This window comes from Engraulis encrasicolus, chromosome 4 (genome assembly GCF_034702125.1).
Source record: "Engraulis encrasicolus isolate BLACKSEA-1 chromosome 4, IST_EnEncr_1.0, whole genome shotgun sequence".
Lineage (NCBI taxonomy): Eukaryota > Metazoa > Chordata > Actinopteri > Clupeiformes > Engraulidae > Engraulis > Engraulis encrasicolus.
This window is the reverse complement of record NC_085860.1, coordinates 16,403,778-16,429,166: the sequence shown is the minus strand read 5'-3', so window position 1 is coordinate 16,429,166 and position 25,389 is coordinate 16,403,778. Positions and strand designations below refer to the sequence as shown.

The window sequence follows — 25,389 nt, the reverse complement described above, 5'->3', positions numbered from 1 at the left end:
TTTCATGGCTTTGCTTCTACCTCACTTCATCACTCAAGATGCACGATGGCACAGCACTTAGCCGCATGCCCAAGTCTCTTAGAGAATGTGTGGACTTCCAGCAATCCTCCTCTCCTCTCCCTCCTGCTTGTGTTGTCTCTTATTCACCATCTTTGTGTCATTTGTCTTTTCATGTACAGTAGTGCTGTGGTAGAATAGTCCTCCCAAGTCCAACCCAGTAAATACACCATGTTGCTCCTTCAGGCCTATTATGGCACAGCAGTGTGTCTATTGGCCTGCTGGAAAAGGATGTCTAAGGGTAGCCAAAAGTAAAAGGAAGGAGAGGAAGAAAGGGTGCCTTCTTGAGCATTCCGAGAATTCAACCAACTTTTGTCTCCGTTACCACTTAGATACCAGTATCTCTGTGTCAGGAATCCTCTTCAGCCACAAGATTGAAAAAAAAAACACGAGGCTCTTCTACCACAGCCACAGTCCCACCATTTTAGTGTGTCTCCTCTTCCCAATACAGTATGCCTACATGCCTACATCTCCTGATTCGTGTGTATGTCTGTATGCAGGGCTCTAAATTAACTTTTTTCATCACTAGCCAAAATCATCTAACTAGCCAAACACACACTCACTGGGTCAGAGTGGCTAGTAAGTTGGTCTTCTCTACCAGCCAAGCTGACCACATTTCACCAGCATTTGACTGGCCCTGCCGTGGCCAACCGGTAGGGCACGCGCCTGCCATGCGGCTGACCCGGGTTCGATTCCCGGCCCGGGTCCTTTGCCGACCCCTCCCCGTCTCTCTCCCAATTCACTTCCTGTCCACCTCTCACACTGTCCTGTCAAATAAAGTCGTAAAAAGACAAAAAAAATCTTCACCAGCATTTGGCTGATTGGCTGGTGTTAATTTAGAGCCCTGTCTGTATGTGTACAATATGCTTGCTCCTTTTCTCCTTATCCCTATCTATAGCTGTGTGTACATATGCTTGTTATTTTTCTCCTGACTTTTGTGTATGTCTCTATGTGTACGTATGCCTGTTCCTTTTCTCCTGATTCCTGTGTATGTCTATATGAACGTATATGTGTCTCTTTCTCTCCTCATTCCTGTGTATATCTATGTGTATGTATGCTTGTTCCTGTCCTCCTCTTCCTCCTCTCCCTCCCCCTCCGTCTCTGCCGCTGGTGATGGGTGGTGTATGATGTTAGAGGACAGTGGGGAAGGTGTCCTCTGTCATAGGTGCTAAAGCAGAAACTTTGGCCCACCTCTATGAGACTGACCATAGGCCCAAAGCTGCCCCCGCCGCGCCACACTCACCGGTAAGGCCAAGGATACCAAGCACCATGATCTGCTGCATGATCCTGCAAGTGATGCTGTGAACTGCTTAGGGAATGAACAGCCTGACCTGACGTCTGTTCGCACGCTGAATGTTTGTTCTGTTTGCTTGCTTGAGGTTATGTTTGTACTTAAACAGTAGTGCCAGGGCAGATAAGACGGTCATAACAACAAGTAACTAACAAATGCATCCCCTGGCGCTGGCAGACATGTTCAAGTCACGCTGCCAGGGGAAAAGGTTGCTTGATGCTCTTATGTTTGTTCATAGTTTGGGGTGATCGCTGTAAACAACCCTGTGATGGTGGCAGTAAGAAGTGAGTTGCTGCTGTATTTTGAAATGGCTTCCAGGGCAGGCTACGCACAGCCTCATCATGCGCCCCGCTGTTGGAAGTCAGTGTGAGCCCAAGGCTTGTACCAAAGATCTTGAGATTCCCTTGACGGTGATCTCGGGATGTGCGTTTTTGTATTGTATACTGTGAATCGTGAGATTGGGTGCGAAGCAGCAGGACCTGGAGGGAGTGTACTGATAAGGGGACAAGGTCGACCTTGTTGTTGTGCTCTTCTCTTCTCCATCTCTTCATTGTGTTGTTGTGATGTAATGATTTCTCTGAGGACTAAGTCAGGAGTGCTGACGGTGGTCATGCCATACTGTCCCACAGGTGAAGCCCCAGGGGAGATGTTTGCAGTCAGCAGGGGCAAACCTGACACGGCCAACAGTGGGTGCATTCCAATATGCACACTCCCGTCCTCCACTTGTGCTTGTGGCCTCACCCCGCCTCCATGGAGAAAACGTTTCCCAGCTGTCAGCCTAGCCACAATTTTTTTGGAGGACTATTCTTCATTCACCGTCCAGTTTGCAAATGAGAAAATGACTTCACAATTTAGCTTTTGCAAAATATTGAAATCGAATGCTGTTGTCAGTGATGTCAACGCGACATATTACTTCCTAATATGAGGCCGCAAGCACAAGTGGAGGACACAAGTCTGCATATTGGAATGCACCGCATGTCTCTTCCTCACCTTGTTAACACTGAACAATGGCCGTGTTCGTGACTGCGCATGCACACCTCGCCCATTTCACTGCATTTTTATAATCCAAATGCATTGTAATTTCACATTGCACTTGCGCACTGCTCAGCAATGCGCTGTCATGAAGACGGCCAATGCCATGTGGGTCACCAACTACATGGAGCACTTTTGTAGCTTGGACAGTGACCACGAATCGTATTTACCGGTAGTCACATGATGAAGTGTTTACTGCCATGGAAATACAGTGTTACCTCACTGAGGTGTGTGCGCTCCCATTTAAAAACCACCGTGGATTTCTATGGCGAGCTGTTGCCTTGCAGTGTAGTGGTATGAAAGCCTTTGCTCATCATGTTTTAGCTAAATGCTGATGCTGTCTGAATGGCCATTCACTGTTGCTGGTAGCTAGTTGCAGCTAGCTGGTAAGTTGTGACGGGGGGGGGGGGAACCGCCATTCCGACATACTACCATTCCGACATACTACCATTCCGACATACTACCATTCCGACACACCTCCACACTTAATCATACCGCCATTCCGACACCACGTTACTCTTGTGGGGAGCTGTCCATCCGCGAGCCAACATCTAAACGGTGTGCCCGGACCCCGGAGCTGTCCACGTACGTGGTGCTGAAATATGCGTTTGCTCCTAGTGACGCGAGCTTACACCTTCAACGGTGTGTCTGAAGCTGTCCACGTGCGTGGTGCTGAAATCTGTGTTTGCTCCGTGACTCATGGAGATGGGAAAAATTCATACTGCCATTCAGACAATTGAACATCAATGTCGGAATGGCGGTCTGTCGGAATGGCGGTATGTCGGAATGGCGGTATGTAACCTGTTGTGACAAATACATTTCCGTGCATAAATAATTCTTCATGCATTATTTTGTCAGCCTTTTTATGTAACATAACTTCATGATATGCTGTAAAGTAATGACGTTCATATTAGTGATCACACAGTTACACCACATTTTGTACTGCATGTGACATTTGAAAAGCTGTACTAACTTGAGCCCAGCTTTTGGCCTGCTCTAGCCATCCATCCCTCCCTGTGGCGTTTTTGCTGCCTGCATGCCTAATGTGTGTGTCTGTGTGTGTGTGACCCTATGGCAGGGCTCGACGAGGCGAGAGATCCCCCTGACTGTAGGGGGCAGTGACGTGTGCCACTCATGTCACAAACGGGTCTACGTGATGGAGCGCGTCTGCATGGAGGGATACTTCTTTCACAGAGAATGCTTCAAGTGCGACGAGTGCCTGTGCACCCTGCGCCAGGGCGGAAATGCATTCAACTCTGGACAAGGTGCGTTCCAGAAAAGTAGTCTAGAGGCAATATGTTAGAACACTTAAGTTCAAGAGAAAGTTATAAGTATATGAGAAGTACCATTGTCATTGCCTCCATTTTGATAGTTGCATAGATCTGGCTTGTCTGTCCCATTTGATTAATTTGTTCTGCAGATTAGCATTGTTTTATTTCCCTGAGTATGCTGTATACTGCTGATGAGATGATGGAATCCTACTTGAATGGTGCACCATATCCTCAGCTTGTCCCCTCCTGTCCTGTGATACTAGCGGTTACCTCTGAAGCCGGGATTGACACCAAGACACAATGTCTCTCCTGAGATAGAAAGGGTCAATCCAAGCCCCTCGAAGAAAACAACTTTGCCCAGTCCTCCTTCCTGTGCATGTTGCACTTGTTGCTAATCCAGTCACCTAATTATTTGTATGCTTGAAAGGATTGGGCAAGTTCATAAAATGGTTGCGGCTTGTCATGGGATTGAGGTTTTTTGACTTTCTGATGCAGTGATTTGACACATCTGCCTGATATGACTTCTTGTGATTTGTAATCTCGCGTCTCGTTCTTGCTTTGCAGGGAGGTTTCTCTGCAAGCTGCATTACTCGCAGTTCCTTTCCAACGCAAGGAACCGAGGACGAACGGTAAGTTTCAAGTCATAAACTTAAACACACTAATGGAATACATGTACATATACATATACCATAAAAGTCCAATATACATTGTTTTTTATTGAGCAGCTTCTATTTAGATGATTTGATTGTTTCCATACTACATGTTAAGCTTGGAAGACTGAAAGGGCTTCTGTTTGGCACCAATGCAACAGTTACGTCCACACTTCAATGTCAATATGCCAGTGCGCCTCCTCAAAGCTCTTTTTGTAATGACTCTTGTATCCAGTTCTTTTCATTAGTGTGTGTTTGTGTGTGTGTGTGTGTGTCTGTCTGCGTCTGTGTCTGTGTCTGTGTCTGTGTCTGTGTCTGTGTCTGTGTCTGTGTCTGTGTCTGTGTCTGTGTCCACTCATCCCGCAGGCGGAGAGCCACCCCGTGAGCACCCTGGACGGGAGGGCGATTGGCGTCGGCACCCCTGGCACTGCCACAGGTACACTGGCGTCCTCCTCCTTTAGTGCGGCCCTGTGGGGGCCCCGGAGCCTGGCGCTGCTGGTGCTGGAGGCCCCGTGCCGCCTGGGCCAGTGGGTGCTGGGGGAGGCGCGGGGCTTGGGGCAGCACCTGCGGGAGCGCCAGGAGGACTACGGCTTCCTGCTCATGCTGCTGGGCCTGGGGATGCCGCTGCTGGCCGCCCTCCACGACATCCTGGCCCAGATGCTGCGGGCCGAGGAGCCGCCCGGGCCCCCGAATAACCCTCTGCCGCCCGGGGCCCCGCGCCCCCCGCCCCTCTGAAGCCCCGCCCCCCGGCTCTGGGCCAGCTCTGGGCCAGCATGCCGTGTCGTGCATTAAGAACTGCCTGCCTGCCTGCCTGCCTGCCTGCCTGCCTGCCTGCCTGCCGCCAACCAGATGTGTGTGTGTGCGCGCGCACGTGTGCACGTGCGTGCATGTATGTGTGTTGGTGTGTGTATTTGAACCCACATGTGCGCACACGGTTCACAGTGTGTGTGCTTGGTATGTGCACGTATATGTACGCAGGGCTCTAAATTAACACCAGCCAACAGGCCAAATTCAAGTAAAAATTCTGTTTGCTTGGTAGAAAAGACCAAACAAGTCTTCCTGGGAGGAATCTTCTGCCATTCTTTCCACACACACACACACACACACACACACACACACACACACACACACACACACACACACACACATACACATACACACACACACTCAGGGTTTTAAGTACACTAGCTCCCAGAAGGGTGTGTAAATGCTCTGGTGTGTGTGTGTGTGTGTGCGCGCGCGTGCGAGCGAGCGAGCGAGAGAGTTTTTTGTTTTCTTAATCTAATAACATGTGGAAGTCCACTTTTGATGACGCATCACAAAGTTGTAACAGTGTTCAAAAATGGTTTCATGTCACCTGCTACACGACGCTCATGCGTCGTGTGTGTGTGTGTGTGTGTGTGTGTGTGTGTGTGTGTGTGTGTGTGTGTGTGTGTGTGTGTGTGTGTGTGTGTGTGTGTGTGTGTGTGTGTGTGTGGCTGTGTGTGTGGCTGTGTGTGTGGCTGTGTGTGTGTGTGTGTGGCTGTGTGATGAGTGTTCGATCAAATTGGAGTGGTCTGTCCACTTGCATGTCTTAAAGCAAATATTGTTACGAAACCAAAGCAAGCACTGTAAGCACTTTATCTGGCCCCATACTGCCGGCCTGTGCTGTTTGCCTTGTCTCTGTCATTATTTGAAGCTTTGTTTTGCTTTGAATGAGGTTACTGATTGCATGACCGATCGCTATGGTACTGAATATCTTAAAACGATATGTGCAATAACTTGCCAAATAGTATTAATTATTGGGACTAGGGCTTTTTGTGCTTATGCTTTTCTTGTTAATGAGAAGCTTTTCTAGAAAGAACACACTCTCTTTTTTTGTGCTTTTTTTCTACAAAGAGGACTATTGTCTTCCTGTTTTTGTATGGCAGCGGGCTATGTTCCATTAGGTTGCTAGCCCAAGTTTGTAAGTTGATCTGTGGTAGCTCTGCCAAAGATTTGTTCAGCTCTGTGAAATTGAATGTTTTTATTTTGGATTATAAAAAGCCCATTATGTGACTAACCAAATGAGAGTGCATTTCACATTAGGTAGCGAGAGGACCAAATGAGAGTGCGTTTCACATTAGGTAGCAAGATCAGTGGCAGTGTTAAACTCACTGTAGCTCCGTCTTTATTTAAATGAACTCCGTCCTCACATGGCAAATACATAGACGAGTGTTACGCTGTTTAACTTGTAACGATATGTGTCCGCTCTTGGATGTGCACAACATGAACACTGCTAGACGAAATGTCAGTTATGCTCATGGGGTCTTGCAATGAGGTACGGTGTATTCTTTTTCTGTGACTTCTCATTCCACTTTTGATGAATCTCTTTACCACTCCATCTTCCCCCTCCATCCTTCCACTCCTTCTTGTCTTGTACTGTATGTAGCCTGTTTCCAGTTTCCAATGCTACCTTCTCTGATTGGCTGACTGGAAGGTGAATGGTCATGTGATCAGTTGTGTGTCCTCGCCTCGCTCTCCTTTCCTGTCCTCCCTCCATAATCCACTGTCTAACTCTAACTCTAATCAGTCTGTCCTCAGACACAAACATGGGTCTTGAGTATGGGAATGTTTTGATCTACCTAACCAGCGTATGGAAAGATTCAGGCAAATTCATCAGTCCCTCTCTCCCCTTAGCTGCATCTAAGCTACCACTAACAAAAATGGCAGACCAGCTCCCACAGCATTATCAGCATGCTGTTTGTAATAGGAATATCTTTTGATTCTTGTAGCATAGACAATCAATGGCCCCCGTTCCCATTGAACTAATTTGTTCATGTTTCTTTTCCTGTCTGTCTGTCCGTCTTGTTGAATGTTCCGTGTTCCACTCTAGAAGATGCTTTCCCTCTCCCCGCCCTGTCCCAAAATGGAGACTCCTCTTGCCTCTCCTCTTAGAGAGATATGAGCTTGGTACCTGAAAGAGGACTCTTAACTTTTGCACTTTTTTTGTAAATTGAAGCAAGAAAATCTAAAATGCTTGGACTTTCTCAAATGTCTCTCTTTGCTGTATTTATAAAGGGTCATCTGCCATCCTGTACATTTTCATAGGTCAATGATTTGCTTAATTTATCCTATTTTGAAGGCTGTAAGTCAAAACGGAATAAATTCTTTTTATAATGCAGAACTCTTGTTTCCTCCTTTGTTCAGACGTGTGCTGTCTATGGCATTTATTAGGTCCACATATTCACAAAACACTCCACGTGGTACTTGCACTCCTAGAAAGTTTGACCAGTTGAATTTAGTTGAAGCACCGCTGGTAAAATTGACATGGTGCCTTTAAAGAAACACGGTTTACAAAGCAAGGTATAGGCTTTCTTGTGACTCAATCCAGTGTAGTCAGGGACTGATGTTGAGATACATCATCCTTTTGGTTTCTCAAAATTGAACTCCCATACAACAGACCCAGTGCTTCCCTGACTTGGTTCAGACGTTCACATCGACCTTCTCGCTCCTTCCTCTCACTTGCATCTTTGGTATTTCCTGGGCTTTTCCATCTGTCCTCTGTTCTACATCATCTTTTGTTTTGTTGCACCAATCACTCACAAGTTTATCACCTTTAACTGAAATGGTGTGGGGTGTTCACATGGTTACGTCTGTCACAGCCGATTCCATCTGTCATCTGTCACAACCATCTATCAAGATCCATCACCTGAGCTCACCTGAGGTTTTCACTGGACGGCTCTTTAGAGGAAAAATCCTGCTAGTTTCAACATCTCGTTTTATTGCTCACACTGCTCTTGATCTGTCTGTACCTGGCGATGCAGCATTTACAGGGTGTATGCAGGGTTTTAAAAAGTATTAAAAGGTGATAAATTCAAAAGCCCAAATTTAATGGCCTTAAAAGTTGTAAATTTCCTCAAAAGGTATTATTTTTTGAAAAACGTGGTATTTTTTTTTGTGTTACCATTTTGATAAAAAAAGGTCTTTGTTGGTTCACCAATTATCACTGTTTTTTCATACAACAATGATTCACGCAACTGTAGCCACTTGTAAGCTTACCGTCCCGCCGCACTGCTCCCTTTCGGGCATCTTTTTTTTGCAAAAAACGATAATGTATTGTAATGTTAAGGAGGTTGAAATTACAAAATATGTCTTGTTAATACTTGCATCAGAGTGTCATGATGGTTGTAAAAAAAAAATCTAAAGGTAGTGAAAAGGGGTATTAAATGGTAGTAAATTTGACTTCAAGATTTGTGTATATACCCTGATTTAGTCATTATTATTTTTTATTTTTTTTGATGAGCCCTTTTTGATATCCCGGACATTCTAATTGTGTTTGAATTGTTTAGTCATCCCCAGATATAATGACAATTTTAAAACCAAAGTATTCTGAGAACTGGTGAGTAGGCCTAAGGCTACTTTGAAACCATTTGTAAATCTAGAGTAAACCTTAAACTTTTGAGTTGATATTAGGAATATGTTAGGGTTTTTTTTTTTTTTTTTAAATGCTCACGCCTAAAAAAGGCCACACCATCAGGTACTGACAAGTCAAGGGAAGCGTGAGCGATGCAACTGAATTTTGCAGTCATTCTCCTTTAACGTGTCCAGTTCATCTGGTTGACAGTGTCTCATCCTGTGTGTGTGAAGATGACCCATCTCACCAAGGCTTTCTTGCACGCTGAAAAAAGAAAAGGGTATCGACCCACTCAATTTTCTGCAAAGACATTTGACTGAAACCTTTTTGTCGTGCGCCCTTCAGGTGCAATTTGACTAAAAGCTTCAGTAAAATGTCTTTACAAAATCAGTTTTTGCACCATCTTACCTTTACTGAATTCAACACCCAAAGAACATGAGCACTCTTCTCATTGCAGGAACTTCACAGGGTTTTTTTAAATGATAAATGACCACCAGGTGACTGTTAACAGTGGACGGCCATCTTACCATCTTACATTATAATCAATGGGTGCATCCCAATATGTGACCTTGCCTCCTCCACTTGCCTCCTCCACTTGCTTCTCGTCATGATGACATCACTGACAACAGCATTATATTTCAATATCTTGCAAAAGCTCAATTGTAAAGTATTTTTCTCATTTGCAATTGGGATGATGAATGAAAAACAGTCCCTCAAAAGTTGTTGTGGCGAGGCTGACAGCTGGGAAACTTTATCGTTTTCTCCACGGAGGAGGGGCCAGGAGGCGGGACGAGGAGACAAGCACAAGTGGAGGAGGCAAGGACACATATTGGGATGCACCCAATTAGTCACTGTGATCCAAAATGGTCAGCCATGGCCTAGTGGTTAAGGAGATGGGTTTTAGATCAGAGGGTTGCAGGTTTGAATCCCACCCTTCCACTCCCTATCTCACTCCATGTCTGAAGTGCCCTTGAGCAAGGCACCTAACCCCACACAGCTCCAGGGACCAATACCCTGTACATAAAATAACAGTAAGCTGCATGTATTTGTTTTAAGTGTCAGCTAGTGTAATGTAATGTAACAGTCAAATCACCCTCAATCTGCAATTGACAATCCCCCCATGTACTTTCACCACTCACGTACCCAACTAATGTTTTCACCATAATCAGGTCAATGTACTGTTCAGGTAATGAGAAGCCAGGTTTAAAAAACTGATTTCAGAATCGTATAAACCCACTTAGAACATTAAATGTTCCAGTTTTTTTTTCTCTTTTTTTCCTGAAGTCCTAGAGTGAATCAGTGTTTGCCATCTACTACATCACACCCTAGAGCCATTCATTACAAGATTTATACTTTCCCTTTCTTTTCAAGAGACCTCTCAATGTTACTTAACAGATGTGTTTCAAAATGCCCTGGCCTATAGTGATACGTACGTCGTGTTCACCTGAAATACTCATTATTAATTATTCATTAGTTATTAAAAACCAGTTATGTAAGTTTTTCTTTGTGTTGCATTTTGATTGTCTCAATTTACTATATCGCTATTACCTTATTGGTGTTACTAATTTGTATTTTGTGTACAATTTTGTTTTAAATGGTAGATTCTTTTAAAACCTTTTTTTGTATTTCTGTCTACTTCCCTCATCTCATCAAATAGGACTTGCTCACAGTTGTGTTTTGTAAGTCAGTGAGCATGTAGAAATCATGAGAGTTGTAGGTGAAGGATGTAGCATTATTGTTCCTCAGTAGCCATTTTGTCTTATTACCCATTGTGACTGTGTTGTGTTCTCAGATTTGTAGTTGTGCAGCATTGGTGTATACACAGGGTGCGATTTGTTGAAAACCAGAAGGGGAATAATCCTCAGACATTTGGCAGTATAGATATTGGGCAGCCGTGGCCTAGTGGTTAAGGAGATGGGCTGTAGATCCTTCCACTGCCGAGCTCACTCCATGACTGAGGTGTCCTTGTGCAAGGCACTTACAGTAACCCCACACTGCTGCAACCCACTTCACATTTAAACCAATACAGTACACTTAAAATAACTAAGTCGCTTTGGATTTAAAAAAAAGTGTCAGCTAAGTATAATGTAATGCAATGCAATGCAATATCAGTGGAGTTGCACTAAACCAAGAATAAAATCATGTTGAAGAAGTGGAGATGTCAAAACTAGAAGGAGGGAAATTCTCCCCCACAAATCACACCCTGTGTATACATTCCAGATATATTATATTATAGATGCTTAATAAGTCATAGCCTAAGCTAAGCCTTGATCATCACACCCCAAGCCCTTCAGTAACATTTCTGTATATAACACAACTTTCCAGGATGTTCACAGCAGCACAGGGCCAGTGAGGGCCAGAGCTATGGGGCCCCAAGGGGCCGTCTGAACCCCAGCATTGTGGCCCCGAGGGGGCGTCTGGACCCCAACATTGTAGCTGAGCGTCCAGAGGAGACACAGGTGGAGCCTGCTAGTGCGCTGGGCAATCCTGGCTCCAGCAGCGAGTGAGTAGACCCAATTTATTTATTACATTTATTTATTTATTACATTTATTTGGTAACACTATTTTTTTTGTTTGCATGTTGGCTACTAATACATGCTTATCCGTACAAGCGATTTATAAGATACTTGTTTAGCAGTCAATTATTACCTAAGCCTGTATTCACAAATGTGTTGTTTGCCAATAAGGCCTTAATTGTTGATGTATAACTGTAATAAGAACTTTCATATACTTATACTATATACTTATACTTATACTATTTCATATACTATAACTAGAATAAGAAGGTTTGAAAACACATGTTTTATAAGTCACTTACATAGACAGTAATTATGTAAGTAACACTTTACTTGATGCCTGCGTCATACGCATGCCAAAACAATGTCATATCAGTGTCGTAATGCAGTCATTCATGTGTTATAAACATTGTCAATGTCATAAACATTTTATGACTATCATTAAGTGACATTCGCTTATGGCAAAGACCGCCCCAACAATGTCAACACTTCATGTCCATAAAACATTTATGACATTGGCACCATGTCATGACACTGTTTTGACACTATTATGACACTTGTGTCATCCGTATGACGCCGGCGTAAAGTAAGTGTAACCCTTATGTATGCATTAGTGACTTAACATTTGAACAATGAATCATGGAGACACCATTACTCTTCCATCGTCAAGAGGTGTAATGGTGCCAAAGCTGTGTTTGAAAAGCGTTTTGTGTGTCTTAAGTGCAAGGCCGCAGACTGCGGAGTCCCATTCAGTTCCATCGTCAGATTCTGGATCCACCAGCTGTAGTAGCTCCCTGTCGGAAGAAGGCAAAGGTAAGCCTTTACCTCCCCTGTCAATGATGTACAATTGAAGTCAATTGTTTAGGTTGGAGCAGGCTTCATTCTTAAATGCTTAAACCCAAGATAGTAGAATAGAGTAAGATGATTTAAAGCCCATGCATTTCCTGGATCCATTTGATGTCATGTGAACATGTTCAGCTCAGTTTTTCAATGATGCGGCCGCACCTCTGTGTGCTGAAGAAGGCACACACCGAAAAGCATCTGTGCAGTAAAAGCACATATTTTGCAAGGTGCATCTTCACTGAAAAACAAAGTTGCGCAATCAGAAATACTAAAGCCTGATCCTTAACAGGTGGGTAAGGTCAGATCAACTCTGCTCCTCATACCATTTTCCAGACTGTAAATGCATACCATCTGAATAAACAGTCTATCATATACTGGAAGCTTTATTAGAATAGGGGAAATGGCGCTTTCATATTTGGACACATCTTAGTGATGATAATTTTGACGACTGTCCGGTCTTTGAAATATATTTTGATTAGATTATGTATTAACTATTTTACCAACACATTACCACCACCACTACTACATAACTTTACATGTGGTATTTTGAATGCTCCTTAAACACCCTACATGCTTCTTAAACGCAGTACATAAGCTTTGAGTTTTGAGATGTTTGGGCTCAAGGGAACCTCGCGTCTCTGTCTGGTCCAAGTAGGACTTCCACTCCCTTCATATTTTGTTATTCCTAAATGAAATGAAAGGGAGTGGTGCACAAACACTCGATGTCACACACACAGCCATTGCTTTATATTATATCAACTATGTGCTTGACTTGGCCAGCCCAGCCCAGCCCAGTCAGAGCAGAGCTGAACATTCTGTTCACAACCAGGAGAAATGCATGGTGGCAGCTGGTGGAGTGTGTGTCTGCGTCTGCTTCTCTGTCTCTGTCTCTGTCTCTGTCTCTGTCTCGTTCTCTCTCTCTCTCTCTGTCTCTCTGTCTCTCTGTCTCTCTCTCTCTCTCTCTCTCTCTCTCTCTCTCTGTGTTCATTCAATGACTATGCATTGTATTTCTAACCCTAATGCCACCACCATCAGTGAGGTAATCTTGATGGTGACTTCAAGCAGTGTGACGATGCACTGCTTCTTTAAAAGTCTACCGCCATCATTGAGGATGTTTTGCTTTGGATCTGTGTTTGTTCTTCCTGTCCAGCCGGGCTTTTCCAACTCTGCAATAGAAGGCCTACTTCACCATGGCCATGGAAGTAATCCCACAACAAGATCATGTTGCAGCCTTTAACCAAACATTTCCAGAGTTGGGTTGTGATTGTAAACATACCCCTTCAGACCTCCTAATCGCTTACTCCCGCTCTTTCTTCCCCTGTCTCTCTTGTAGGACAGCGTTCTACCTCGAAAGGAGCCAATAAGAACCATTACTGGAGAAGGAAAATCAGGGCCAGTAAGTAGTTGCAGTTCTGTTGTACTCCCCCTAGTGGATCGTTCCATAACAACATGCACCTTGATGAGGGCAGTCAGTGAAGGCAAGGGTGCATTGGCGTACAGTAGGACCGCATAGTAGGGCTGGGTAAAATAATCGATTTAATCGATAATCGATCGATTTTATTTAAAATTCACATAATCGATTCACAGGGCAAAAAATTGTTTTTTTTTGTTCTTTTTCTTTTGGTTCTTTTTGTTTAATTTAGGTCTATGGAAAATACCTAGTAGGTATTAGTCAATTAGGCCTAGGCCTACTTATTACAAATAAGCAATCTATTAATACTGTCAAGCCACAGCACTTTGACATTTTTATATAAAAATAGGCAACAGCATCTTTTGGGGGAAATCCTGGCACCAAGAAGGGAACGGATTGAATCGATTCGGAATGAATTGAATCGAATTGAATTGAATCTAATTGAATCGTGATTAATCGATCGGGGGATGACAGGAAGTAAGTGGGACAGAGAGACAGGGTAGGGTCTGGGAAATGAGCCAGTACTCAAACCCGGGTCACCCGCATTAGTGTGCCGCACCACAGCACCCTCAGGGTAGTTTTTTTTTTTTACCAGGTTTCTTATAAATCTCTTCACATCGTGGTGTTCACTAGTTCATGAAAGTCTCCAAAACAAAAGTGAAACATTTGAATCTGTATTTACATTAGTGGAGTAGAGTACTTTTATTCATCCTGAAGGACATTAAGGTGTCTTGTCAGTTTACATAAATACAAAAATACACAACACCTAATGCACATCATAACACATTGTTGGAAAGATATAGCAAACAATTGAGCACAGCAATCAGCCTTCTAGCAGTTTGCACACATCCAAGCACGCACGCGCGCACACACACAGACCAGCAGCAGTGATTGAGAATGAAGATTAAAAGTGCTTTGGCTTCTTGGACTATTTGTGGCTACAGAGTCAACCATCCATACAGGGGCACACAGAGAGGTGGCTACACTATACGAGGACACACACACACACACACACACACACACACACACACACACACACACACACACACACACACACACACACACACACACACACACACACACACACACACACACATTTGTATGCATATACGCAATCACACACACACACACACACACACACACACACACACACACACACACACACACACACACACACACACACACACACACACACACACACACTAATATGTCTGCCGGGTAGGGTAGCATGTTGTACACAAAAAAGTCAACAGTAGGGGGAGCTAGTCCTCTATGCACTGGCTGCCCCCCCTCAAGCAGGCCAGCCAGCAGCCCTATTGGCAGGCGGTCAGGAAGCGTATGGGAATAGTGGGCCATTTGTAGTCCAGCGATGAATTGAATATCCACAACAATGGCGCTGGTAGCATTCTCATGCATTATAAATGGCCTGAATAAAATGGTGACCTCCCAGTGCACTGTGTCTCTCTCTCACACACAAGGCCACTGATGCTTGCATACGTTTTATTTATTCACTTATTTATTTGTATTCATTTGTACTGAATGTGGGCATGCACGAGAGTTCTCATTCATTAGAGAAGGGGGTGCTCTACTTCCGACAGCTCAACTCAGGCAAGGGCATGGTGCACTACTATATACAACACAAACAAATGTGCACACATGCACAATGTACACACACAAACACACAATGTACACACACAAACACAGATCTCTCTCTCTCTCTCTCTCTCTCTCTTTCTCTATCTCCTCCGCTGTACCGTAGCTCTGCCTCTCATCCTGGTGAAGACGTTTGCCCGTGGACGAGCCACTGACAACAAGCAGGACGGCTCCACAGAGGACGGAGAGTCGGACTTTGAGGAGATCCATGAGCACGACCACAAGGAGGTATCTACTGTAGATATTAGCTTTGCCTAATAATGCTATACACATGCATTGATGTGGAGAATGTACGTACGTGCAATAAGCAAATGTGTAATGTGTTGTATGGGAGAATGTATGTCGAGGAGTGTATATGTATTGGAGTGTATATGAATAGATTTGTGTATACCGGTGTGTATTGTATATGGATGTCTGAGGATGTTTATGAGTCTGTGTGAGAAAATGGTGTCCACATGTATTGTAAATGAGATGTGTACTACAAATATCTACGAAATGCTGAACCTGATGGAATTGACTGTCTGATGTGAAAACAAATATCCCTATGGGACAATAAAGAATCTATTCAAAATGTACAGTGAACACAATTTAAATGATGATAGACACAGTAATCTAATCCACATTATTTTTCTTCTTGAAGTAGCCTTTTCGACTTGCATGCTTCCAAAATACATGTTTGTTCATTGTTATTGGGCTTTTTTAAGGAAACAGAAATAAGTGTGTGATGATGTTAATGGAGCAGGTGTTGCTTGTGCTGCGAAATGATTTTGTTTGATGTGGTGATTGATGGGAGAGTCTTGTGTGCTTGTTTGGCTCCAGGCTTCCTCCTCATCTCCATCTGAAACCCCCGCTGGCTCCCAGCCCCAGCCCGCCGCGGAGAAGAAGTGCCCTGTGGCACAGCCTGAAGTGCCCACTCTCACCATCACCACCGACGACAGCCAGGGCCTTCCGGAGAGACCCGACCCACACCTTACCTCCTCCATCCCTGTTTCCATCGCCACCTCGTCCACCACCGCCACCGCCACCTCCTCCTCCACCACCTCCTCCACTGCCTCCTCCTTGGCATCTTCTTCCCAGCTGCAGCCTGCCAGCCAAGAGAGCCATAACGATGGGCATAAGAAGAAGGAAGTGGAGCTGGAGCAGCAGCAGCACCAGGTGTCCTCTAACGCCACAAACAGTCCCAAAAAGAAGCTCGTCCTGTCGACGACCGAAAGGGAGAAGCTCCTCGACTGGGACGTGGAGCCCTCTGAGGGGTCAGACCCCTCGTTGCCTCCTGCGGGCATAAGGAACGGCTCCTGTGGACCGCCAGCACTGCCAGCTGATGGGAAGCCCCCAGCTAGCGGGTCGCTCCCCCAGTCTGCGCCGCCAGCACCAGCAGCAGCGGTCATGGCAACGAAACGGACACCTGACGCCCAGGCCCAGAACGGCCCCCCGCCTCAGTCCGCCTTCCAAATCTGGGCCAGCTCCCTGAAGAGAAGCCTCGCCGGAGCCTCCAGCAACAGAGACACAACATCCACCAGCACCACCACCACCAACGTGGTCCGAAGAGGCAAAGTGGCACCCAGCAGAGCCAGGCCCTTATCAGAGGGCTCTTTCAACATCGGCTCCATATTCGGGAACCAGAACCAGCAGGCCTCTTCTGGTGGAGGGCAGGAAAACCTTGTGACCTCCTCCACCACCAACACCACCACCAACTCCTCCTCAGGCTTGGAGAATGGCCATGCTGGGCAGAGGAGGCCAGATGGTGGAGGTGGTGGTGGAGGTGAGCTGACGGAGCTTCTGCAGCAGGTGGCTTTGAGCACCTCCTCCAAGCCGACCACCAAGGACGACATGGCCTTCCTGCCGCGCCGCAAGGTGAACTTCTTCTCCTCGCTCCGGGTGAAAAGCCAAGCAGAGGTGGAGCGAGGAAGAGGAGGAGGAGCCGATCAGAACATCTGGAACATCCTCTCCAAGTTCAGGAACAAAGGTAGAATGACTTCTGTTGAACTGGGGTTCACAATAAATGTTTGACGCTGTTGGAATAGTCAATGTGTACATGCATTGGGAGGAGAGACCATGATACAGTACATTGGTGGATTATTTCATACACTGTAATGATACCATTTAAGGTAGATAGATAGACATGAAGAAACTTGCATGATAATGAAGTGTTTTCAATTTAAATTGTTGGTTAAATGTAATGTCGAACACAATGGAATATGTGCCACTGTGAAAGGGGAGGTTAAAACCTGACACATGACATGAATCGTGTAAAATTATGTACATTAATACTTCATGAAAGACAAAAGTTCAGTCGTGAACCATTTTAAAACCCTGTTTGATGTCTGAACAGCGTCCACTCAGACCCCTGTAGAGGAAGAGGAAGAGGATGAGCGAGCCAGCTCCTCAGATGATCGGGAAGATCTACCCTCTGACTATCACGGGGATCCCAGGGTAAGGTCCAACTCTCTGACAGAGGTGTCAATCCCAGGTTCACAACATAAAAACCGGTAACACTTCCAAATAAGGGGCCATAATTAATAGCAAAGTAGCTGTAACCTAATACTTAAGTAAGGGTTAATAATCATTACTTAACGCCACATTAAACACATATTAATTGTTATTAATGCATATGTTGATTAGTAAGCAGTAACTTAACCATTAGATAACTATTACCTTGTGTTACAAGTTAAAAGCATATTATTATTTAACTAATAGATAAGTAAGGGCACAGTTAATAGTCAAGTAGCTATCAGGTCATACTTAACTAAGGACCCAAATGAACACTTACTTAATGCAAAAGTAAGGCATAACTGATGGATAAATAATACATAAATATTGAGGTTTGGGACCCTTATAGTAGAGTTGGCTGAGGATAACTAATGGTTAATTAATAGATAGATATTGGTGTTTGGGACCCTTATAATAGAGTTGGCAGAGCATACCTAATGTAAGTAATCAACTGTGACATCTAGTTTTCAATCACTGTAATAATGGCAACAGGAGCCATTATATAGCAGGGTTTGGACGTACACTTCTCAATGATGGTGGGGTGATGAGATGTAATTTTTTTCATATACCACTTATTAGTTTTAATGGTAAAAACCCTACAATAAATGCAGAACATTATGAAGAGTAATAGTTTTGAAGCGAAACTAAACCATTCCTTTGTGATGAATAAGTTAATGTTTGAGAATATTAGTTCCAAGAAGTGCAGTGCATGATGGGTACGCAATCTACAGACAACAATATTTATGTATTATTTATTCATTAGTTATGCCTTGCTTTTGTATTAAGTAAGTGTTAATTTTGGTCCTTAGTTAAGTATGACCTAATAGCTACTTAACTATTAACTGTACCCTTACTTATCTATTAGTTAAATAATTATATGCTATGAACTTGTAACACAAGGTAATAGTTATCTAATAGTTAAGTAACTGCTTACTAATGTTTAACATATGCATTAATAACAATTAATATGTGTCTAATGTGGCGTTAAGTAATGATTATTAACCCTTACTAAAGTATTAGGTTATAGCTACTTTGCTGTTAATTATGGCCCCTTATTTCGAAGTGTTCACCAAATTTCATAGTATCGAGTAGAATCAATATTTTTGTCATTTGTATATACTGCCAAAAGGTAGATTATACTAAACTTAATACAATCCTCTCCACTTGAGCCACAGCTGTTGAATCAGCTGCTCAAGACAGGTATGCCAGCTACTCTGTGAAGTTTGGAGGAGGGTTTTTTTTTTTTTTGGTTACACCTAGATTGTCGCCACAACCTTCCTTACACAGGAGCTGATAACTCCAGTGGATTATCACAGAACACTTGCATACTAGGCTCAATATGATGGCTGATGACCTTTTCTCATTGGTTTACTTGCAAATGAGCAATCTCAGTACTGCTTTCTCTTTTTCATAAACTAAACAGACACCTGTACACAGGTGTACTTCAAATTCAACCTGAACTGAGCAATGATGTCAGACTTGGATCCCCCCCCCCCCTTTTTTTCTTTTAGCTGTATAGAATGGTATTGGGCAAGAGCGGCATGAAATTGAAGTATTCATTGAACATTTAGTACTCTAAAAAATCATTGAACTTAATACCTCAGCCCAGACAAAATCCTTGATGCGTTTTTGGTAGCTATTGCCTATTCAGTAGTTGCCTCAAGCCTTAATAAGATCCATGTAGACATTGTGATGAAGGGTACATTCATCAAATAACCAATAGACCAATTCATGGTAGGCTGAGTCACTGTTGGGATTTGTGTTCTCATTTTGTCCTCCATATCAAAGGGGAATGTTTCTTTATCTGCATCTCTGCATATCTGTCTTTCTCGGTGTCTCTTACCCTCTCTGGCTCTGTATCCCCCCTCTATTTCTCTCTCTCTCTCTCTCTCTCTCTCTCTCTCTCTCTCTCTCTCACTCTCTCTCTCTCTCTCTCTCTCTCTCTCTCTCTCTCTCTCTCTCTCTCTCTCTCTCTCTCTCTCTCTCTCTCTCCCTCCATCTCTCTCTCCCTCTCCCTCTTTAGCGTAAGGAGAATGTGAGTGAGAGGCGGCGGCGGAGGCAGGAGAGGATCGTCCAGCAGCAGGCCAAACGAGAGCAGCTCAAGAGGCTGCACCGAGCACAGGTGAAGTATACAGCACAGCACAGCACAGCACAGCACAGCACAGGTGAAATACAGAAGAGCACAGCACAGCACAACACAGCCTGATGAGGGGGCGGCCTTGGAAGATGGACACACACACACACACACACACACTATTATGTCTTTGTGGGGCCCTCACATTTCACTTCCATTCATATTAACCCCAACTATATCTTAAGATTGCTAAACTGTGCCCAGACCAAAATGAACCCCAACCTTAACCTGTCAGTAAGGAAATGTTTTTACAATTTTACTTTTACCGGTAACAACAAAATTACTAAGATTTATGAAGCCCACCATTTGGGCCCCCACAATGGTTGTTTGGTGTGTACACACACACTCGCACACAATCACACACACGTCGCTGGCCCAGGTTGCCTTTGTGGTGGTGTCCTCCAGTAACTGTTAAAGTGTGTGTGCAAGTTCACCTATGGGGGAAAATACAGTAATACAGTAGTCCAGTTGTACCGAGCCCAGGCGGAGAGAGAGAGATGGACCAGAATTGGGTCCCCATTGCATTATACTGTATGCATTGAGAAGTGGGGTCCTTTCAGATGACTTTGACCCAGGCCGTGCTAAAGCGGTCAGTGGCAACTGAATGCATACATCCATCCATCCATGCTGGAGTCTGTGTGTTTATTTATTTGTGTGTGTGTGTGTGTGTGTGTGTGTGTGTGTGTGTGTGTGTGTGTGTGTGTGTGTGTGTGTGTGTGTGTGTGTGCGCCTGTGTGTGTGTGTGTGCGCCTGTGTGTGTGTGTGCGCCTGTGTGTGTGTGTGCGCCTGTGTGTGTGTGCGCCTGTGTGTGTGTGCGCCTGTGTGTGTGTGTTCGCGCGCGTGCATGTGTGCGTGTGCGTGCGTGCGTGCGTGCGTGTGTGTGTGTGTGTGTGTGTGTGTGTGTGTGTGTGTGTGTGTGTGTGTGTGTGTGTGTGTGTGTGTGTGTGTGTGTGTGTGTGTGTGTGTGTGTGTGTGTGTGTGTGTGTGTGTGTGTGTGTGTGTGTGTGTGTGCGCGCGAAACGACAGACGATCCAGAGGCAGCTGGAGGAGGTGGAGGAGACGCAGCGGGCCCTGGAGGAGAAGGGCGTCACCCTGGAGAAGGTGCTGAGAGGAGAGACAGGTTGGTACACAACTAACACAGACAGGGGTGCCTTTATTGTCACACACACACACACACACACACACACATACACACACACACAGTTGCACATTTGGACAGTTGGACACTTATTATGAAGTGGTCACAGGATCAAGCCTAAGTACGGACTCCAACTACAATCTGACAAAACTGTCACAAATACTGTTTTCAGGTCGACCAGAAGAGTGCCCTGGTGTCCGCACCAGTTACGTTCGGCACTAGCTTACCTGAAGTTTGATTCCAGTGCTGTTGATATTTAAAAATGCACAAGGCCCTACCATGGCGCTAATGGTAGGGCACTCTCTCTGCTATGTGGCCGACCCGGGTTCGATTCCGGACCGGGTCCTTTGCCAACCCTTCCCCGTCTCTCTCTCTCTCTCTCCCAACTCACTTCCTGTCTCTCCTCCAATATCCTGTCTCATAAAAAAATAAAAGAAATAAACAAACATGGAGCAGAGCAAAGGTTATTGTGCTCTGCACAGTTAAATTCTAGGAAACATTCACCAAAGCTTTTTCAGGAGAAATGTCTTTTTTTGGTGGTGGGAAGGTCTTGCGTGTAAATGGTTTTGATTTGCATTCACATGAAATAACTACTTAAAGTAGAAATTGTGGGAAATAGATGAAGCAGTAATGGTTTTGGATAATGGAGGTTAGGCAGGGTGGGGGGGGAAGAGGGCCAGGTGCGGTGAGGGTGGGGGGGGGGGGGGGGGGGGGTGGGGGGGGGGGGGGGTGGGGGGAGGTGACCTGCAAATCCAGCACTTCATCATGTTTGCAAATGTGGATGTATATGCTTGTTGTTAAAGCCAGCAAAATGAAAAACAGGTGAATCACGACTGTCTTTTAACAAATAATGACTTTATAATCATTCTTCTGAAGGCCTCAATTTGGTTTTTGCTTGAACTGCAAATTGTTTTTTTCCCCTCCCCCTCCCATTGGGCACTCTTCAGAGAATTCCATTTTAAGGTATTATGCTGCCCACTCCCCGCAGCCCTTTATTATGATAACAGAATTTTACCACTGAAGGATTTGTGAACATGCTTGCACGAGTCTGCATGGAGAAACCGGCAGATTTTGGGCACAATTTTGATCAAGCGACAGATGGGAAAATTAAAATGGTAAAGGGGTAGGATGATGATTGAATTTTTCCAGATTCTTAGTGCCCTTTATGTTTTTTAGCTTGTCTGACCATGATGGGGTAAAAAGTTATATGAATAAATGTCATTCAGCTGTTTGAACAGACATATTCTAAAGTTTTGGGGATGGATTCTAACTATCGAAGTGAAAAAAAAATCCTTTGTTAAATGCCCAAGATACAAAACAAGCTATTGATTGAAAGCCATCATTGATAGATAGCCATGTGCGGCCTTGCTGTGGATTTTAATAAATATGTGCAGTGAAGTGCATTGCTTCTCACAGCAGCTCACAGTGGCCCATGCAATTGTGCTGCCTGTTTACATGTCTTTGTCTGCGTAATTGTAATAAGGCCGCGGTGTAAAGAGGTGTTTACTCAATGGGCGCCTTTTGTTAACTGGCATTCGGCGGACAGCGAACCTTGATGGGAGAGTAGGCGAGAGTGGGTGGTGTGCGGTGCGGTGCGCACAATGGTGAGGATGGATGAATATGGGTAAACATCTGCTCTCCGGTGCTTGCAGAGGGGGGTCTGCATATTTAGAGTCTGCTCAATTATCTTCATTACACTGAACCGTGTCAATTTTTTCCACCGCCATACTCGGTTCTATGCTGTGGAACCGTCTATCTATAATAAATAGCACTTCAGCAGCTTTTCAGTGTCCGTTCTCCATGGAACTTAGTCATGCAAGGTATCCTTTCTGATTTGCACAATGGTTCAGTCTCTGGAGGTAGTCTGGCAAAAAAACAGGTCAGATAAGAGGACTGGGATGATTCCTCTCAAGGTAAATTCAGGCGCATTTGGACATATTTTTGTGGTTTGAGAGATCCACCACCAATCCTCTCCAAGGCCATTTTGGCATTTGCGTGGTCAATTTCCACTGAAGGAGCTTTGGGTAGGGAGCGCACATCCAAAAACATTTTTTTTGTGCAGGTGCCAAACAAAATTGTCACACAGTTGAAGAGGATGTAGGTCTTCACACTGTCAATAAGAAAGTTTATTTTTTGGAGCAGACCTACCTCCTTCAACTGTCAATTTCTACTGTCCCAACAACACTTGAACTTCACTTGAACTTGAACTTGAACTTCACATCCTGAGCAACCCAGTAGCACTGAAGTAGAGGTGTAAAAAGTCAAAGTAAATTTGTGGTTTAGGTACAACAATAGCACATATTACATAGCTGTTACACCATTTACTCCAGTGCTGCACTGTTTTCTCCATTGTATCTAATGAGGTGGATTGAATGTTTCTGAAAAACACTAAAAACCTAACAAGAACTCATCACACATTTGATCCAACCAGCATAATGGTAGCTCATCACAAGACCGGCACACAGGTCTACTGGTTATTAAAATAAGTTAACTGTGTTGGAAGGAAATTGTGTTTCTTTTTTTTTCTCTTACTTGTTACACCTCTGCCCTGAAGGTCACATCATGCTGTCATTTGGTTAAAAGTTACTTTTAGGCCCTGCCGCGGCCTAACGGCGGAGCATTCGCAGCCGACCTGGGTTTGATTCCTGGTCCGGGTCCTTTGCCGGTCCTTCCCCGTTTCTCTGTCCCCACTCGCTTCCTGTCTTCTTCTGTCCATCTTCACTATACTATCGTAAATTAAGTTTAAAAAAATCTTAAAAATTACTTTTCTGTTTTTGCTGTCAGATAACAAGGATATGGAAGATGACCCTGAGCTGCTGCAGACCTGGTTCAAGCTGGTGCTGGAGAAGAATAAACTGCAGCGATACGAGTCCGAACTCATGATCTTGTAAGTACAATAGTTTCACAGATGCCTCATCAATTAATTAATTTATTAGTGGATTTATTGGATGACTGTCTTTGCAATTTCTTTGATACGATTTCGATTTCCCTGATACGATTTCAATTTCCCAATTATTATCTGGTTTGCTTTCAGCCAAACACTTTCATTTGATACAATGTAGCGATGTGTAGCTATCTTCAATCTGTACTGTAAGTCATTCTTCTGACTTGTTTAAAAAGAATGAAGATCCGCACACTATTGCTGCTCCCAGTTAATTTTACACAACATTTCGACCAGTCTGGTCTTCGTCCACTGTAGCTACACCTACAACTACACCTACACCTGACAAAGAGCAGACTCATCGAAACGTTGTGTAAAATTAACTGGGAGAAGGGGGCACTGTGGCGCAGCGCGCTAGGCCCCCCACATTTGGGCTTGCATGCCCACACACGGGACCCCGGTTTGAGTCCGGCCGGGGTCGTTTCCCGATCCTCCCCTGTCTCTCCATCCCATTCGCTTCCTGTCAAATAAAGGCATAAAAGCCCCTAAAAATATATTTAAAAAAAATAAAAATAGCTGGGAGCAGCAAGTGTGCGGATCTTCTTTCGTTTTTATTTTGATCGTGTTTAGTCTGGCACCTGATCTTTTAGATGTGCGCGCACTTACGCTTACCATCATTCTTCTGACTTGTTCCTGTGCAGTGCTCAAGAGTTGGAGCTAGAAGACACTCAAAGTCAACTTCAGCAGGACCTGCGTCACAAGATGAGCATTGATGGTAACACGCAAACACAGATTCACTCGCACATTCATGTCAAGGAGAGTAGAGTACAGTAAGATTATTCAAGCCTGTGCATTTCCTGGATCCATTTGATGTCATTTAGGAGTCGGTAGTGCAATTCTAGTGTGTGACATGCAATGTACAATGCCCTGTGATATCTGTGCGTCATGCCACTTCCCTGACAGCCCTGAGGTTTTAGCCTACACATTTTGTTTTGTCCTTCACCTCTTACATTACTTTTGGTGCCTTCAAACATTTTTAATTTATATTTCTGCCAGAGCTACCCTCATAAATACAGATCATTTCCCCCCCGCACCCCCACTTCTTGAGTAGAGCCACTCTAGTCTGACCCCTTTGCACTTCTGCTTATGAGGGGTGCCAATGTGTATGAATAGCTAGTCTGGACTCAAGAGAACTCTTTGCTTGGAGCAGAGGTCAATGCTTTTTAAGTGTCACAGGGGATACTTCAGTCATGACAAAAGCAGTCATAAAAAGGAGAGGAAACCCCTGTATGTGCAGTCCACCCCCCACCCCCCTGGTTATGCTATGGTTTCTTGGTGCATCTAGTCAGTTGCGATGTTCTTTTTGCCATCATTCCCATTACAGGTGTGGTTTATTCCCGCGAGATCATTTCAAATGTGTATTACGGTTGGTCTATATACACCATTAATATAGTGTAATAAGACTTGAACATGATATCTGGTGTGTCACAAGAATATGAGTGGGCCCAGGCCAGTGAAACAGATCACACTCAAATCCAATATGTGCAGGCACGTTTTAACTATAATAGGAATCTGTTTTTAGTTTTCGTAATTTTTTTCAATGAAGATTGAGTTTGGCCTACGATTTCTTTCCAGATTATGATTTTT

At 44.3% G+C, this 25,389-nt stretch overlaps 1 protein-coding gene across 4 annotated transcripts in view; it reads left to right on the top strand.

Moving 5' to 3' along the window:
* mical2b (microtubule associated monooxygenase, calponin and LIM domain containing 2b) overlaps window positions 1–25,389 on the top strand; it is a 63,550-nt gene that overhangs the window by 36,183 nt on the left and 1,978 nt on the right. For 3 of the 4 annotated variants that reach the window (XM_063196799.1, XM_063196796.1, XM_063196797.1), the window contains 14 exons: window positions 1,192–1,302; window positions 3,459–3,645; window positions 4,216–4,280; window positions 4,668–4,737; window positions 11,002–11,179; window positions 11,914–12,005; window positions 13,369–13,431; window positions 15,206–15,327; window positions 15,919–17,065; window positions 17,432–17,532; window positions 19,613–19,711; window positions 20,750–20,843; window positions 23,646–23,748; window positions 24,444–24,517. In XM_063196799.1, the coding sequence (XP_063052869.1) occupies window positions 1,192–1,302; window positions 3,459–3,645; window positions 4,216–4,280; window positions 4,668–4,737; window positions 11,002–11,179; window positions 11,914–12,005; window positions 13,369–13,431; window positions 15,206–15,327; window positions 15,919–17,065; window positions 17,432–17,532; window positions 19,613–19,711; window positions 20,750–20,843; window positions 23,646–23,748; window positions 24,444–24,517 (2,506 nt within the window). The remainder of the gene's footprint in view (window positions 1–1,191; window positions 1,303–3,458; window positions 3,646–4,215; window positions 4,281–4,667; window positions 4,738–11,001; window positions 11,180–11,913; window positions 12,006–13,368; window positions 13,432–15,205; window positions 15,328–15,918; window positions 17,066–17,431; window positions 17,533–19,612; window positions 19,712–20,749; window positions 20,844–23,645; window positions 23,749–24,443; window positions 24,518–25,389) is intronic. The other variant, XM_063196800.1, reaches the window with a different exon arrangement.